At 44.9% G+C, this 18,607-nt stretch overlaps 1 protein-coding gene across 1 annotated transcript; it reads left to right on the top strand.

Annotated features, from left to right (window-relative positions):
• Nucleotides 1–862: 862 nt before the first annotated feature.
• Nucleotides 863–18,309, top strand: LOC116913072 (PHD finger protein 11-like). Its single transcript, XM_032917204.1, has 8 exons — nt 863–912; nt 3,175–3,296; nt 7,888–7,995; nt 10,492–10,625; nt 12,368–12,417; nt 13,325–13,456; nt 15,852–15,923; nt 17,680–18,309. The coding sequence occupies exons 2-8, from the start codon at nt 3,198–3,200 to the stop codon at nt 17,835–17,837; spliced, it is 753 nt and encodes a 250-aa protein (XP_032773095.1). The 5' UTR covers nt 863–912; nt 3,175–3,197; the 3' UTR covers nt 17,838–18,309.
• The last annotated feature ends 298 nt before the right edge of the window (nt 18,310–18,607 follow it).

An 18,607-nucleotide genomic window follows, 5' to 3' on the forward strand; every position in this document is an offset into this window, starting at 1 on the left:
AGAGCTGAGAACAGCATGTGGGCCCTACGGCTGGATGTAGTCTGGGTCCGGGGCAGGAGGGAGAAAGGAGAGAGCTCTGGTTAGTCCCATGAGGATGTTTCCTGGCTTGAACTGGTTGGCTTGGAGGCAGTTGTGGCTGGGAGTGGAGAGAGGCCTTCTACAGGAGATTAGACAGTGTCTCTGTAGTGAAGGACTTCTCCATGTGTCCCCAAGGTGGATCCCGATGAAAAGAGACAGTCCATGGCTCTGAATCATTTGTTGCCATGGAGGAAGGTGGATGTGTAAACCATACTACACTGGGCCTGAGATTAAATACCTTTTACAGAGAGGAGGTCTGGGACGGAACGTTTATTGGCTAAGCCCTCCATGCCTCCATTTACCTCACTAGCATGGAGATCTATCATGAGCCTACAGACCACAGGTCATGTCCTTTTCTACATGGGGGTCTTGCTGCATTGCCCTTACATGTCTATTGGCCATAAATCTAGGGGGAGGGATTGTGGTTTGTGACAGGGACCTGGTGCCTGGGAGCAGGCGAAGCTACTACTGTCCCTGCATGGTCTCCGGGGATTCTAGCCTTAGTTTAACTGAGGACCATGCTACTTCTCACAGTCCACTGCCCAACACAGCTCAAATGAAGCCTTTCCTTCCTTAAGTTACTTTGGACCCTGGGTTTCATTATATCAACAGAGAAATTAAACTAGAGCCCTTTTTAAAATGGCTACTCAGAGGTGAAAATGTGCTAGCATACTGCTCTCAACTTGCACTTCCTCTCAGACTCCTGTTTGTGGGCTCCACCCCGATTTGAGAAAAGGAAACTAGAACCTAGAAACTTACAGAGGCACTTCAAGAAGTGCAGGTACCCAGCCATAGCCCAAGAGGAACCTGGGGGCTCCAACTCAGTCCTGAATGGTGAGTTCTAGGGTGTGGACCAGCAGGAAGAGCTCCCACTCCACTTCCCCCAAGGGAGACTGCAGGATGATGCTGAGGCTGGAGTGGGGCTTACAGCCAGTGGGAAATCTGTAGGCACTGGGAAGCTCAGGAAGCTGAAAGCTATTCTATCCTCTTGGGTCCTTGCTTCACAGATCTGGGAGCTCTGCACTGTGAAATAATTACTCAAGACATACTGTTGGGAAGGGGAGGTAGATTTTATGGGGATGCTGGGAACCTGCAAAGAAGGTCCCAGTCTTGGAGGGGAATTGGAGAATACTGAGAAACAGGTTGGGTTGTGTATTGCAAGTAGCCTTCAGTGTCCTAAAAGCTTGTGTTGTGCAGGCTGATGTTTCAGGGTCTCCCCTGTTGACATTCGCTTGGAGATGGTTTTCTCTTATCGTGAGAGCATCGCAACCAGGAAGGCACCAATGCCACACCTTTTCAGCCCTTTTCTAGCAACAGTGATTGCAGTGAACACTGCCCAAGGGATGGCACTACATTCAGCAAAAGCATCCCCCATCCCTGAGACAACCCAGGCAACCATTATCACTGACTTGGTGAAGATGTGTACAGCCAAATTTGCAGTCAACTACTCATTAATTCCAGCCTGGAATCCTCTTGCAGCCAGTGTATGTCTGACGTTATTTTGTGTATGACTATCTTGCCTGCATGAACATCTGTGTACCATGTGTGTCCTCGATGTTCTGTTGTTTAGATAAGGCAGCCTAGGATTCTGTCTGAATGGAGAGTTAGGCTTGGTTAGAGCTCACCATGAACTGGGCCAAGGTCCTCTGCTTAAATTAATTAGTGCTCCTGTTTAGTGAGCCATTGCTCTAGTATCTGGAATGTATGTGTGATTATATGTATGTATGTATGTATGTATGTATGTATGTATGAATGAATGTATTTACATATGTACATACCTTGTGATTCCATTGAGCTTAAAAGCTCTTTGGTGACAGTTTATGTGGAATTTCCATCTTGTGTATCTAGTGTCCTGCGCAGACACAGAGTGTTCTGACAGATTTACTAGGATCTTCATCCAGCTCCTGCCTTGCTGAGAGTCTTTACGTTGTGTTTCTCAACTGTTCCTTTGCTCTTTTCTCCATCTGTGTACTGTGCGTGTGTGTGTGTGTGTGTGTGTGTGTGTGTGTGTGTGTGTGTGTGTGGTCAACCAGTAATTCATGGTAGTGGCCAGGCCACACCTAAAGGAAACCGCCCTTCCCCCATACACCATCAACTGACAGATCTCCTCAGTTAGGGGTTGATGCTAGTGAATGTTGGCCCCTTTTATCTGGTTTGATCCTGTGCGGGCCTTCTGCAGGTGACCCCACTTGTTTTGAGTTCATGATCACAGCTTTTCTGTCATCCGGGAAGACCCTGTTTCTATGGATCTTAGCATCCATCCATCCTAACTTCCACTGTGTTCCCGGAGCCTTGGCGGGGTCTGGTGATTGTTAGTGTCTTGTTCATGACTGACTATTCCACACACATCTACTCTCTGCACATTGACCAGTTGAGAACCTGATCAAAAGACCCTATTGCCACAGACACTATCTGGTTGGGCACAGGTCACAGAGAAATTAAGCAATAATCAGGTTCTTCCCTGTTGGGTAGCTTTCATAGTACTGAAAGGTGCCATGTAGTTTGTTGGAGAAGAAAAGAAGTCCACAATCTCACACAGCTGTGAGCACTGTGCTACAGTAACAATAAGCATGGCAGGACATGTCCCTGGAGGAAGAGTGACACAGTGTCATAGGGGTGACCAACTGATTTCTAGTGGACTTGGGACCAGCAAGAGGAAGCAGTGCCTTGCACTGTAAATTAGACCAAGATCCCATGGTAAGGGAGCTCAAAGGCCCCACAGGTGAACCTACGCCCACTGTCTCTGCTAAGTAGACATGAGATCAACCTTTGCTCTACATGCCTGTCTCAGATATCATCAGGAAATTTTTTACATGAATATGTTTTCAGTTCACTAAGACCTCTAGGAGCTTTTCAGTGAGCCCATAGCCAACCTATGTGCCTTGCTCTGTTTCTGGTGAAGCACTGGTCTTCAGCACTGAACAGAGGCTGTACCACACAAGACATGCTCCTTTTCACAGATTAGACGTTGATTTGTAATTATCCGAGGAGTTTAGAGTCCATCTTGAGAAGAGGGTCCTCTCCCCTTTTTGAAGACTGGAGGAGCTACCAAGGCCATGAAGTGCTGTTCTGTTTTAACCTGGATGTTATTTATAGGTGACGCTAATAGTGACAAAAAGATGGAGAAGAGGACATGTGCCCTCTGCCCTGAGGGCCACGACTGGAGTGTGATTTACTTCGAACCATCGTCGAATATAGCAGCTCATGAAAACTGTTTGGTAAGTTACTGGTAAACACTTTAAAACTACATGTTTAGGGCTGAAAAGTGGGTCAGTGGTTAAAATCACCAGACACTGTTCCAGAGGAACCAGTTTCCATTCCCAGCACTCACATGGTGCCTCACAGCCAGCATGGAAGATCTCTGTGTGAAGACGATGATGACATAAGTCATAATGTCTGCAGGGGCAGAGGGCCTTTGAGGTGGAAAGAATGATTTAGTTCTAACTGCCCCAGTCTCCTGAGTGCTGAGACTACAGGTATGTATGGCCACATCAAAGTGTCAGATCTTTTTTTTTTTTTTTTTCGGGGCTGGGGACCGAACCCAGGACCTTGCGCTTCCTAGGCAAGCGCTCTACCACTGAGCCAAATCCCCAACCCCAAGGTGTCAGATCTGTATTAAATTATGAATCATCTGTCTTGTATGCTTGAGTGTGTATTTCTACATCAAGGACCTTGTGTCCCATAAGTGCAATTTACCCATCAAGGTCAGACATGAGCACTGCCTCTCTAGCGCCACCTAGAAGCCACATTGCGTTTTCACCAGTTGTCCCAACAACATGGCCAAGGGGTGAAGCACATGGACTGCAGGGAGTCTTGTCCCTTTAACCTGTTATGTCCTTATAACGTTTCCTGGTAATTTGAAGTCACTTCCAATTGTCTGTTGACATGCCAGTATTTTTAGTAAACTTTCTTGGTAAGCTTTTCATCAAAACAAAAATACAGTGACTGGAGTGTGTAGTTGTGTTTTGAGACATACTTGCTCCACGTGGTCACTGTCACTATTCAGAGAGCTCCCAGGACCCCAGAACGTCCCCTCATGCCTCTCTGCAGTCAGCTTACACTTACTCCATGTCCCTCTGGATTGCTCATTTTGTCAGAGATCACAGGACGGGAGTGCTGCAGCATGGACTCCTTAGTGTGTGGTCTCTTTGCTCCCTAGTGATCCGGAGCATCTCCTGGGCCTGTGTGCGTTTGGTCCCATTTGCGTTCTACATCTCTGCACTCAGTCAAACGACTCAGGATATCTATGCCTACAGGGAATACCCATGAACTTCTTCTTGCTGTGCTGCATTGACCTTTATAGCAGACGACACTTCCGTAGCATTTATATTGTCTAATTCTGGAGAAGATGTAACGGACAGAGAGGCCTGCATAGGCTGTTTTAGGGCTTCTACGGCTGCACCAAAACACCATGACTAAAAAGCAAATTGGGAGGAAACCATTTATTTGGTTGCATTTCCACACAGCTGCTCATTATAGAAGGAATTAAAAACATAAATTCAAACAGGGCTGAAACCCGAATACAGGAGCCCATGGACATGCCAAGGAGGGGGCTGCTTTCTGGTTTGCTCTCACAGCTTGCTCTGTCTGCTTTCCTACAGAATCTAACACCAGCAGCCCAGGGATGGCAACATCTAGTATTTGCTGGGCTCTCCCCCATTGGTCACTAATTAAGAAAATCCCCTACAGCCCGATCTTATGAAGGCGTCTTCTCCTTGGGAGTTCCCTCCTTTCAGATAACTCTAGCTTGGGTCACATTGAGAGAAAACTAGACAACAGGCTCTGTGCATATGTGATACGGATTTATATGAGGAAGTTCAGCATGAGAGGACCTGAGCGCCCTGAACTGGTCCTTTCAGAATACTAGACAGATGTATAACTATTTGCTTCCCTGCCTTCATATTATGTTATTAGATGGATATGTCACAGACTATTCATCTGTCTATCAACATATGCATTCTGTCCAATGTGAGGTGACAGCAAATTTATAATGAACATCTATGTATGAGCCTTTGTTTCCTATATGCCTTTAATCCCCTTGGAAAGCATTTAAAGAATTTCCACGTTATAAAGTAAGTGTGCATTTCACACTAAAATGTTTATCATTTCAAACCCAGGCTATTTCTTGCCTGAACACTGTTTTCTCCATGATTTTAATTTGTGTTAGGGGTGTTAATCTTGGTTATCTTTTCCCACGTGTGTATTTTTCACTCTGTAGTATCAGGTTGGATTTTAAACCTCTCTCTTCTTTTTCCTGTTGCTGAGGATCAAACCCAGAGTGTGGAAAATATAAGCAAATGCTTTACCTTTGATACACATCACAGAGCCTGTCTACTAAAAAAGATGTGTGTGCATACATGTTTTTATGTGTGTATGTGTGTGTACATGTGTGTAAGTGTGCACACGTGTGTCTACATACACGTGAAGAGCATGTTCATGGAGGTCAGAGGGCAGCTTTCTCCGGAGCTGGTATCTTCCTCCTTGTTTATGGGTTCTACAACTCTCGCAGCAGGCACAGTTCTGGATGACGGTCTCCTGTCTCTATGGGACCCCCGGATAGCAGATGTGTGGTTCGGCCACAGCACCTGCCTTTTTACTGGGGTCCGGGGAATTGAGATCAGTCTGTCAGGCTTGCTCAGCCAATGCTTTTACTCACTGAGGGTCTTCTCTGTCCCCTGCCACATGTCCATCTTAAACTGAATTGTTTTATTGAGTTGTAAGGCTTTCCTGTGCTCTAGACACAATTCTTTGATCAGACGTATACATGGTATTTTTTTCCTATCCATGGCTGGCCTTTGAAAAAACGACATCCATTTATTTCTTTATGCATGTACCAGAGGATGCAGGAGGAGGTCAGAGAACACCTTGCAGGATTTCCTTCCCTCCTCTGCCACATGAGAGCCTTAGATTGTCAGGTTGGCAGCAAGTGATTGTTCTTGACGAGTCACCTTCCTGGTCACAATTTTCTCTTAGCATCTTCCTGAGAACAACTTTAATCCTGATGAAGTAGAACAGATCCCTGCACTAAGCTTGCAGCTGGAGCAGAGCAGCGGAAACACGGAGACCCTAACTCCAAACCACGGGCAAGGATAGAACCAGTTCCCAGGGTCATTCTCCGACTTCCACATGCGAGCATTCACATTTGCATTATAACCTCTAATACTTACAAAATATCTTTGCCTATGAAAGTGTCACAAGTTTTTTCTCATGTTTCTCATGCTCTTCAGTTTTTTGAGTTTCTCTGTGACATTAACCTTCAAGTGAAAGGCAGCCCATTGTTTAGGTTTATGTGACTCGGGAGACTTAGCTCTCTGGAGCTAGGAAGCTGGTGGCTCAGTTAGGGAACTGCTGGAACATGAGTATGAAGTCCTGACTTCCACCCCAGGATCCATACATAAATCTCTACCTGGCATACACAGCCTGCAGCCCCACACTGTGGAGTACAGACAGGAGGATTCTAGACCCTGCTGGCCAACCAGGTGAGCTGAACTTGTGAGCTGTCCAAGGTCAGGGAGTGGCTATCTCAAAACACAAGATAGAATGGGGCTGGAGAGATGGCTGTGTGGTTAAGCTGCTCTTGCAGAGGACCCAGGATCAGTTCTCAGAACACAGGGTTAGTTCACAAGCATTTGTATCCACTTCCTGGAATCCAATACCTTCTTCTATCCTGTGTGAAAACAAGCAGTCATGTGATCCACATAGATACATGCAGGAAAAACACTCATTTTTATAAAAAATCTTAGAAAAAAGCTAAAGATCTGTAGAGAATGCCATCCAAAGTCAGTCTCTTTTTTTTCCATGCAGAAAACAACATAAACACACACACACAAATACACACACACACACTCACACACTCACAAATACACTCACTCATGCACATCAGAATACACACATCACACAGAACACACACACATATTTAATACAATGTTTGTATAATATTTTAGTAAAGAATTTTAATCTTTTAATAAAAATCTTTTAGAAAGATTTTAGTGTGTGTGCATGTGTGTGTGTGTGTGTGTTACCCACTGGAGCTGGTCTTCTGTCACTTGTGAGCTGGGTACCTGGACCTGAGAGCACAATGTAGGTCCTCTGGAACACTGGAAGAGCAGTACACATGCTCAACCACTGAGCCCTCTCTCCATCTTCTAAAATGCTGATGAGGAAAGAGACTTGTGGCCTCTAAAATACACAAGGAAGTATTGGGGGTAGCTGTGGTCGTACCTGAATTTCCACTGCAAAAAACTAAGGAGGAGGCCAGGGTCCAGGTAAAGTGGGATGTATAGATACATCTTATCTTTAAAAAACACCATAATAGCCAGGCATATTAGTGTATGGCTTTGGTCCCAGCACTCACGGGCAGAGACAGGTGAACTCTCTGAGTTTCAGTCCAGTGACTGAACTACAGTGAGACCCTATCTCAACAATGACAAGAGTGAAAATCTGTGAAATGGGTGTAGAGGCAGGCATGGTCATTGAAATCTAAGAAGGCCTGGGAATCCACCAGGAATGGCCTCTGTCCCTTGCTATGGTTTCTCTGTCTCCATGGCTTCAGCCATTGCCTGCTCTGCATTCCTAGGCAGGAACAGGGGTGTCTGCCTGAATAGAGATCAGTTACCAAGGACAACTGTGTCTGCAGACTGAGGGTTCCCACAGGAGTCCCATGGCTCACAACTGGTCATCTACTGCACAGTGGCCAGTGCTCTGAGCCATGGTCCACTCTGCATCCTCCTCAGCCCTTTTCAGAACCATCTCTGACTTGTGTCCGTCAGGACTGCTTCACACCGACTCTGGGTTTCTCTCACTGTGCAGCTGTATTCATCAGGACTGGTGGAGTGTGATCCTCATGATCCACGGAATCCAGCCAGAAGCTTTGCTGTCAAATCAGTGAAGAAAGAGATCTGGAGAGGGAGAAGGTTGGTAAGTTGACATGTCTTATTACTCATAACTCATGAGTCTTCTGTACTACGTTCAAAGGACAGTCTTCATGGGTGTGGAGACATGGTACAGCCGGTCAGAATGCTTGCTACCCATCCAGAAGTCCTGAGTTTGGTCCCCATCACCAAATGGCAACTCAGAACTGCTTGTAACTCCAGTTCCAGGGCATCAGACACCCACTGCTGATCTCCACAGAGACATGTACTTACAGACTTGTTCTCTCCGACACGGAAGTAAAAATAAAATAAACCTTCCATCTGAAAACACAGTCTGAGGTAAAGTAAGTTTCGAGAAACATGAGGAGAGCTGGAAGGTGGACTGTGAGACCCTGCCTCAGCTGATGCTCTCTGCTTACAACATCAGGAGAGCAGGCTTGAGCCCCTTCTGTCTGAGGGAAAACACTGGTCAGACAGGCTGGAACAAGTCCTTCCTGTCACTTCAGCAGAGCAAGTTCCAATTTCACAGCTCAACAGCGCCACCTCGGTTCTTCCTCTGCTGTCCTGCCACAGAGCTGCAGGCAGCATGCAGAGCAAAAGGCTTCATCCTTGACATGGAGGACGATGTCCTCTGAAGGTCACAGGTGGCTGATGTCTTTCTGCACCAGTTTGGGTGGTTATCACTGACAGCATCTGCCTGGGAGCTAAGGGCATGGACCTTTCCAGGAAAGGAGGGCTCAGAGACTCTCCTCTGAGGTCTACTGTGTCTCCTGGCTACGTTTATAACGGGCCATTTGCAGATGAGTAAACAGGATGTCAAGTCTTAGTTTACCATGGCTGACCACACCCAAAGAAAGGTGTCAAGGAGTGGCGACATACTGGTATGTTTCTTTTTCAAAGTATTTGTACCAGCATGCTGAATGTAAATTCTCCTAATTAGAAAGTGGCCAGCCAATGTGAACTCAAACATTACTTCCGTCATTCTCTTCATGGACAGTTAAGGAAGAATATCTTCAGATTCTAGAACAGAGGCTCTGACTGTGTGGAGAAGGATGAAAAGGAAACACATTTCATACGGACTTAGGAACCACCAATCATAAATTTATTTTCTTTGGCCCTTTATAAATGCAATTTAGCTACTGAGCTGATTCCCAGTTTAAGCTCTTCGGAAATATGTATTCCCATGGTAAAGACCCACAACTTGAGAAGCACTGTTGTAGAATTTGCCTTCATGGAAACATCCCAGACCAGAATGAGGGCAGCTGGGTAAACAGAATACGGAGAAAGCAGTTGTGATCCGTGAGAGTTTTCATGGACTTTCCTATTGGGAAACTGAGATGCATTGGAAGCACAGGCAGCAGAAAGGGATGAGAAAAGGCACAGGAGGCGAGAGCTTCTCACTCACTGTTTCCTTATAGCCCAGGGATGGCTGCACTCTCAAGAGGCTGCGCCCTCCCACATTAATAACTGATTATGTAAAGACCCAGCAAGGTTGCCCACAGCCTGATCTTCTGGAGTTCTTTTCTCCCTTGAGGTTCTCTCCTCTCAGATGCGTAGAGCTCATTGCGGAAGTGTCAGCGAGTGTATCATGAGGGTGCAGTCTCACCTTCACTATTCACGCTGCTACCTTTTACTTCTACAATTCAATAACTGCTCTTGTATGCTCTGGTTTAGCATTCTATATATTAATCTTCTTTCAAACCTATTTTTGACTTTTTCTTGTGTTCCCTTATGTATTATCATGGGGTCCTTACTTGGGAGCCTGTAGATTGCTGTTTCTTGCTCTATAGAGAGCCTTATTGGGCTTGAACCGCGTGTATCCAAAGGGTGGTGTCAATCGGAGTTGGTCATTGCTGGTTTACCCCTCGTTACAGCATACAGCTTTAGTACTGCTCAAAGGGCTTCCTGCAGCCATACAACACCTCCCCATCTCTACTCCACCTTCAGATGTGGTAGAGCAATAAAATCAAGGGAGTAAGAAAATGGTGTATTCAGTGGTGTTTTCATTGTTTAGTTTCTACAAAATTGAAACTGGTGCACTTTATTGTACACAATTCTCAACTCCTGCTCTGCGGTGCAGGCCCCACCTTTCCAGGGAGGAATGTCTGGGTGGAAGTCGTACCAAGTGACAGCTGAGGCCACACATGTCTTAGTGGCACAAGAAGGAGCTGCTCTGGCCTGAGGCTCCAGGACTCCAAATCAAGCATCTGTCCAGTGATAAGGAAGCCTGGAGCTTTGCTTTCTAAAGAGACTCCATTAAAGGGGAAGACTGGTTTTTGAAACCATCTAATGCTTTTGCATTTATGTACACCCTTACACAACGTTCTATCCCAGGCCCTTGATCCCAAGTGGCTGCAGCTTTGCTGAAACTTCCTCATGGGTTGCCAAATCTAATTCCTATCTATTGCGTGCACAGAGGCTGGGATATGCCAGAGATAGCCAGGAGAAAAACACAGGGCTGCTGGTTTAAACATTGTTTAATGGCAGCCTTACTTTTTAGCAAAGAAAGAGTTCTAACTCATTGTGATCTATTCTTTTATAGAAATGCTCATTTTGTAATAACAAGGGAGCCACTGTGGGATGTGATTTACAGTCTTGTCCCAAGAATTACCACTTACACTGTGCCAAGGAGGACCATGCAATTCTACAAGTTGATGAGGATCATGGAACTTACAAGTAATCAAATAGCTTTGATACTCCATGGTGGAGTGGTGGGGATGGGTAAGGAATGGCTAGGCTGTGACATGCTTCTCAGGCATAATTTATGCAAATGAGTTGCACGTGAAGACAGGATTATGGGACACCACCAGGAACTCAGCTTCTCATTTCTGCACTTGACAGGACTAAGAAGTACTCAAGGGTTTGCTTGACTTTCTAAATCTTCTCTTACTCTCTTCTTCCTGGGAGAGCCTCATTCTGAGTGGCAGCATGCACGTCCTATAAGACACAGGAGCCAGCTCAGGCCTGTTCTTCTCTGTAGCACTCACACATCCACAGGTCATGGGTCTGTCCTCGCACCTTGTGGGAATGAGCTCTCTGCTTCCAGTGTGGGACCCAGGCATGGAACTGAGGCTGTGGGAGCTGACAGCGAGCACCTTTACCTTCAGAGCCCTCTTGCCCGCCCGCAGCTTGTCATTCAGTGTGGAACAGGACTCTTTATATTTGAATTATGGAGACACCAATAGGGGGTTGTATTCTTAGAATTTCATTTTTTGTATACATTCACAAAGAGCTCAATTTATTATGACAGTCGTTTTTAATCATAGGAAATCCCTGCTGTACCAAGTTTTTATGTTTGCAGATGGTATCTCACCAAGTAGTCCAGGCTGGTCTTGAACTTATGGAGATAAATAAAAAGCTTTAAAAATGTTTACTAACCATGCTGGAAATACTTACTCAATTAAACAAAGTGTTTTAACTTATTCAAGAAGGAGTGAATGTACTTCTCTGCTGTTGACATTTTAATGTAAACATTGAGGTTCATAGAGTAACTGAGATACTTTACAAGGGGCTGAGTGACACTCAGAATGAACCTGACAAGGTCTCATCAGGTTGGCACATTAGTGCAGAGAGGACTCAATGAACATCGGCTCATGGGAGGGGCTGAAGCAGGAAGGGGCTTTGCCTAGACTTGAAAATTACTGACACTGGGGACAGGGAAGACACAGGTGAGAGTCTATGCTAATATCTTCCAGACTTCTTTATGTTACAAAAACTCCTAGGCAAGCATGGTATATAAACCTAAAATCAGTGTACAGGAGAGATAGGACCCAAGTCCAAGTCCCTCTGGGAGTGCAATTGAGACCGAATGAAAGGTGCTCAGAGGGCGCAGATCCAGAGGAGGTGACTGAGCTGGGTGCTGCTGGGAAGGCTGCATGGAAGGCATTGGGTAACAGGAGGACCCTAGGTCTGCTGAGGGCTGAGACAGAGGCAAGCCTGGGCAGAGAAGTCCCTTACAGCTCCTCACTGCAGTCCTCCAGCCTGCTGTGCTGCCTTCCCTCTGAAGACACCGGCCAAGTCCAAGCTCTGACCTTGAAAAGTCGCTCTCCACAGTACTGCACAAGTGTCTGTGTGAACTGTGAGGATTCACAAAACTGTGAATAGTCTGAATGAAGCTTGTCATCTGAGACCTGAGTTCTTAGGAATTAGGACTGCTCAAAGGCTTCTCCCAGCATTTATGCTGTAAGAGACCAGAGTCTCCTTTCTAATGCTCAAAGGGCACAAAGACAATGGCCATCCTCACACACACTGGATATCGGTAACAATTTGACATGGATTTAGACACATTACTTTTTAAAACTAAATACTTCAGCCAGTGTAATTGCATGCCCCTCTAACACCAGTACAAGGGAGACAAAGGTTGGTATAACTCTACAAATTAAAAGATTCAGTGATTCTTTGAACATCTGTATTTTCAGATTATTTTGCCAACGACATGCTCCAGGGGGTCAAGAACCCACACAACTTGGTAAGTTTTAAGTGTGTTTAAAGAAAGTTAATTATTTAGACAAATCTCATTTCTTCTCATTTGTAAGTTCTTATGTGCACCTTTTTGTGTGGGTGGATACCTTAGGTAACAGATGGAGATGACTCACCCTATGGATGCTTGAAGGTCCTCTGGAAGAGCAGCAAGTAGCCATCACTAGGTGTAGTCATTAACTTATTGGAAAGTATCATTAAAGAGTTTTTCCCATTACTGTGTGTTGACAGTAAATGATTATAATGTGTACATAGAAATTATAATATATGTATATATATTATACAGAAAGAGAGAGAGGGAGGAGAGGGAGGGACGGGAGAGAGAGAGAGAGAGAGAGAGAGAGAGAGAGAGAGAGAGAGAGGCCAGCCTGAGCTACATATTTAGACCCTATCTTAAAAGAAAAACTCTGAAAAACTTTGGCCCACTTCATAACTGTTTTGTTCAGTGCAAATACTATAAGAAAGATCCCTAGTCAAAGGATATAAACAATGAAGTCTGGATGAGGAAGCAATGGGTGATTATCTTCTGAGAAGCACCCACTTGAGGACGATGACAGGACTGCCCAAGTCTCTACACATAGGGTTGTGTGAAGCCAGAGTCCAGTGGTATGCTACCCCTCACAGGGACAGGTAGCTTTTGTTCTATAAAGGGAATATCCTAACAACACAAAATCAGTGACAAATACAAGGGGCTGTCATCTCAAGCAATTAAATTTTACAAAACGACATCAATTCATAGTTATTATGAGCAGAGAAATGTCATTTTCGACCATTTACTCTTTGAACTACAGAACAATGAGACACGTATGCTCACCCATCAACTGGTAAAGTACAAAGTGACCACATGATGCGAATCGCTGTCCATTTCCTCCTAACAATGCATCCTTTGTTTGTAGATGCAGCTGTCAAAGCTTCTTTTCTTAAGAAATGCCTGGAAGCAGGACTTCTTACTGAATTATTTGAACAGATACTACAAAAAATGATTTCAATTCATGGAAGATTCATGGCTGAGACTGCTTCAGAGTCAGGTACTGAGTGGGCTAAATGTAAACACATTCTAGAAAACACACCTTCCCATGCTTTCCCTCCCTTCTTTAACCCATTCTTTAAGAAAACACATCATGGGCTGGAGAGATGGCTCAGTGGTCAAGAGCACTGTTCCTCTTGCAGAAGACTCAAGGTCAGTCCCCAGCATCTGCATGGTGGCTTACAAGCATAGCTCCAGTTTGAGGGGATTCCAACACCCTCTCTTGTTCAGTTACTAGGCATGCACACACATACACAAAATAATAAATAAACCTAAAACTTCCAGTTAATAAATGAACAAAATATGGAAGATACATATTCTTTAGTTAGAGGCAAAAGTGCACTGAGGCCAGGAGTTCTGTATCCCAGAGGTGCAAACAGCTGGATGGAGCCATCCTTCAGCTGAGCTGTGCTAGTTTGTCTGCTGCTGTTGTGGATACAGCTGCTGTTTTCAGATATACTTTAAAAAAATAGGTTTGTGTGTGTGTGTGTGTATATATATATGTATGTGTGTGTGTGTGTGTGTGTGTGTGTGTGTGTGTTTACATGTACATGGGTTTTCAAGTGCCCACAGAGAATAGAACTGTATGAATCCCTGGAGCCAGAGTTACAGGCAATTGTAAGCCATCCAACATGGGTCCTGGGAACCAGCCTGTAGGTTATAATTTTGATGTGCCTCAACTTCTGTCTTAATAAATCCAGGGACTTGCAAGAATTATGACAGGGGTGGAGAGACAGCCAGGTACAGAAGAACACACATATTCTTGAAGAGGATCTCAATTTGGTTCCCTACACTCATGTCTGGTAGCTCATAACTGCCTGGAAGTCAAGGTCCTGGGGATCTGACATTCTTTTTTTTTTTAATTTTAATTTTTTTTTTAATTAACTTGAGTATTTCTTATATACATTTCGAGTGTTATTCCCTTTCCTGGTTTCCGGGCAAACATCCCCCTCCCCCCTCCCCTTCCTTATGGGTGTTCCCCTCCCCACCCTCCCCCCATTGCCGCCCTCCCCCAACAGTCTAGTTCACTGGGGGTTCAGTCTTAGCAGGACCCAGGGCTTCCCCTTCCACTGGTGCTCTTACTAGGATATTCATTGCTACCTATGAGGTCAGAGTCCAGGGTCAGTCCATGTATAGTCTTTAGGTAGTGGCTTAGTCCCTGGAAGCTCTGGTTGCTTGGCATTGTTGTACATATGGGGTCTCGAGCCCCTTCAAGCTCTTCCAGTTCTTTCTCTGATTCCTTCAACAGGGATCCTGTTCTCAGTTCAGTGGTTTGCTGCTGGCATTCGCCTCTGTATTTGCTGTATTCTGGCTGTGTCTCTCAGGAGCGATCTACATCTGGCTCCTGTGGGTCTGCACTTCTTTGCTTCATCCATCTTGTCTAATTGGGTGGCTGTATATGTATGGGCCACATGTGGGGCAGGCTCTGAATGGGTGTTCCTTCAGTCTCTGTTTTAATCTTTGCCTCTCTCTTCCCTGCCAAGGGTATTCTTGTTCCCCTTTTAAAGAAGGAGTAAAGCATTCACATTTTGATCATCCGTCTTGAGTTTCATTTGTGATCTGACATTCTTAAAGAATCTGAGGATACCTAAAGCCCCACCCCACACCACACACACACACACACACACACACACAAACAAACACAGAGACTCTGAGGATACCTAACTCCCCCCACCCCCCAACACACACATACACATAATTTTTTTAAATATTACATTGTGCCCCTGCCCAGTCACAGGTACAGGATAAAGGATGACAGAGGAGTCGGTTCTGCTTCCACAATGTGGGTTCTGGGGAGTGAGCTTAGGTCATCAGGTGGTAGGAAGCAGCCCTCTCTGCTGAGCCATCTTCCAGGCCTTGGTGCAGTTGGTTAGATCAACTGCATAGTGGGAGTTTCTTTCTGAATGGCTCCTAGGAATAAAACTCCACTTACAGTGTGCAAGTCCATGGTCCCTGGGACCTCCTGTAACATATAATGTGAGCTACAAGTCTTACAATTGCTCGTTAGGGTGATCTGATGCGTTACACGGTAAGGGACAATGTAAAATACTTTTTAGTGACTTTCTCTATGACAACCAAAACATCAATTAGCATTACACATTTCCCAGAGCTCCTTTGTTACATAATTTTATTTACTTATTTTCTCAAGACTAAGAGCTCTCAAAGTTTGGGGTGCCTCCTAATCACCTGGGGCTCCCTGGAGCACAGGTGCTCCCTCCCCAGAAGTCCTGGCTGCACAGAGACAGTGAGCTGAGGCTTCTCCCACTTCCCTGCTGGGCCTGCACTGAGCTGCCCTTCTCTGATCTTCTCTCTCTTCCTGTTGGGGTTATTTTCTCTTTCTCCCTGTGTGACTTATTCACATTAAAATTAACACAGGAAATTGCTTCTCCCTCTAGACTATGAAGGGATCGAGATCTTACTGTTTGGCTGTGGATTATTTAAAGACACATTAATAAAATTCAAAGAAGGTAGGTGATTCATAAAATAAGGAACAGTGATATTTATTATTCAGATCAAAATGACAGGTGACAAAACAGTGAACATTCTTGTCAAAGATAGTTTTTGTCAAACTTTGAAAAAGCCCATTACAGCAAAGCACAATACAGAAGACCAGCAAAAGAGCACGAACACACACACACACACACACACACACACACACACACACACACACACACATAGAGCCAGGAGATAAAGATCAATCCATAGACGATCACTCTAGAGAAAATACAGTAAGCTGTAGGTAGTTTGATGACTGCTGTTTTCCAGGTAGATACATAAAAGCTCACCGACGAGGGAGAAATAACCCAAGTTTTTTGCTCAGAATACTTTGATCCTTGTATAGACAGTTAGACACTGGAGCTGAGGCGGCTTCCTGCAGCCTCTCTGCCTCAAGGCAGCAAGATAGAGGCAACTGTGATCCATTCTGCAGTCTGTTTCCCTCTCCCATGAAGAGATGTCCAGTTACTTTTCCTAAGGTTTGTGTTCAAATCTCTTGAAGCATTGAGTACTGTAATTCTAAAATGAATCAAGAAAAAAAATCCAAGAATAATCAAGAAGAATTTTAGGCGGTAGCTTTTGTTTCTTTTGAGTTTTTTGTTTGCTTGTTTAATTTTAATGATTCTAGGCAGTCAGGAATAGGGAGATCCGGTCTTTCAGAAATGTGATGTTTAGTTGGGCATTATGGTACATACCTGCAATCCCAGAAGTTGAAAGAACTGGGAGCCTGGGTTACACAGTGAGACCTCATTTAAAAAACAAAACAACAGGAGATTGCATTCATTATGGCCTTTCATTATTAAACATTTCCATGTCCTGCACCTCTGGATATGGATGAGGACAGATTCACACAGAATGGTATGAGTAGCTTCCTCTCTCCCTCTTATTCACGACACAATGCCCTAGTGTTCTTTCTACAGATGTGCCTGTCAGTAAAACTATGTGGTAGCAGGTTTTACGTAAAGAGCAGTCAGGTCGCCTGTGTCGCTTCAATGTGCCCAGGCTCTTTCATTTTGACTCTGTTATTTGATCTCATTTGGGCTCTGCAATATTCAGTTTTAGTCAGCAGAGGAGTTAACTTTAAAAATCACTTGAGAATGTCTGTTAATAAGAATAGCTTTAAAAAACCAAACGTCAAAAACCTGTATTTCCTTTGGACTTACATGTATTTGGAAAAATGTCACACTGCATATGATAGGGACACCTCAAGACGCTACCTGATATAGTGACATCCTGGTCTGGAAGACTCAGCCCAGTATTTTAAGGTAAGTACAGGTATGCAGCCATTCTGACATCCAAGAATTTAAAGATTCAATTGTGAAGATTCTAAATCCAACTACAATCACCTTGGTTGGTTTCTACAGCAAACATTTTGTTCCTAAATCACACCCAAAGCTGAGATGTACCAAATGTCCTTAGAGCCAGAGGTGTGCTCATGAAAGAGTTGTCACTTGAAAGGCCAGCAACATACTGTAGTCTCTAAATAAATGAATACACTGTAACCTTGTTCTACCATGAAGGAATCAAATTCACAAAACACGTGCTGGTGTCCACACTGAGCCAGGAAGGGCAGCCAAGATGCGGATAGACTGTCTCCTCAGACCACTGTCTCCTCATTTGAGGTCCAGTGACTATAATGTAGATATCTGAATGGATCCAGACTAGAGACAGTAACCTATTCCTAATCATGTTCCTGCACACACTGAAGCCACGTTCTTTCTTTTAAAGCAATCAAGAGTAAAACTTGTGAATATGAAGAAGGGATGAGCCAGATGAAGCAGCAGCTTGAGTTACTTGCAGAATTACAACAAAACCTGCGCTCATTTCAAGAATGTGTGGACCTGGACCACATCAAGCTCTACCTCAGGGTCCTTGCTACCTCCTGAGGACCACCAGTGCAGATGCCAGGAGTCTCCTGAAGTGCAAGCAGGCTCAGGAGACAGCCTGTGACAGATCCAGTCCTCTCCAGCTCTGACCTGCTACTGCTCAGCCAGGCTCCATACCTGACAGGTTGTTTCTTGTCTGCTCCCTTGTCATCTCACTTGTCCTGCTTTCTCCTGACAGTAACAGCTGTTCCTCAGGTCAACTGGATCAGGCCCCCATGTCCTCTAAAGAGCAGGAAGTCCTCCTACCTACCCTACCCACCCTAGTCAGGGGCAGCAACCTTTCCTGGAATCTTAGAGCTTTCTTCTTGCTTCTGCTACTCCTGCAGTAGGTCTGTCTCATCATGGTCTTCTCTCCGTATTAGTGACTTCATCAGAATGGAGCAGAGCCTCACTCCTGTGCATAGCTCGCTGGTTCCCTGGGTTTCTGCTCACTACCACCTTCCCAACATTGAGCACACTTAATAAATGATTGTCAAAATGCTGTGAAGAATCAACAGTTTCTTTAATACAGTTCCCAGCAGCCCTCAGCTGTAACAAGACACAGTGCACTATTCTGTTCTTACCAATTCTGTGGGTCTCCATCAGTCTTTTTAGAAGTGTCTTTTGGGGCACAGTCATTACAAGGGCAAGCTTCATCTTCAAGACTGAGTCCGGCATTTCAACTGGGCTCTTTGAATAAGAGGACCAGGAGAATAGGGAATGTGGAGAACGAAGGCTTTCCCCACCTGACAATATGCATCAGATCTATGAGCGACACTGCCCCTGGCCCT

This window comes from Rattus rattus, chromosome 12 (genome assembly GCF_011064425.1).
Source record: "Rattus rattus isolate New Zealand chromosome 12, Rrattus_CSIRO_v1, whole genome shotgun sequence".
NCBI classification, from domain to species: Eukaryota; Metazoa; Chordata; class Mammalia; order Rodentia; family Muridae; genus Rattus; species Rattus rattus.

Bases quoted from the DNA above. Each gene is read 5' to 3' on its own strand.
- LOC116913072 (XM_032917204.1), top strand. From the start codon at position 3,198: ATGGAGAAGAGGACATGTGCCCTCTGCCCTGAGGGCCACGACTGGAGT. The intron at 7,996-10,491 runs GTAAGTTGACAT...ATTCTTTTATAG, and splicing joins TCTGGAGAGGGAGAAGGTTG to AAATGCTCATTTTGTAATAA. The intron at 15,924-17,679 runs GTAGGTGATTCA...TTTCTTTTAAAG, and splicing joins ATTAATAAAATTCAAAGAAG to CAATCAAGAGTAAAACTTGT.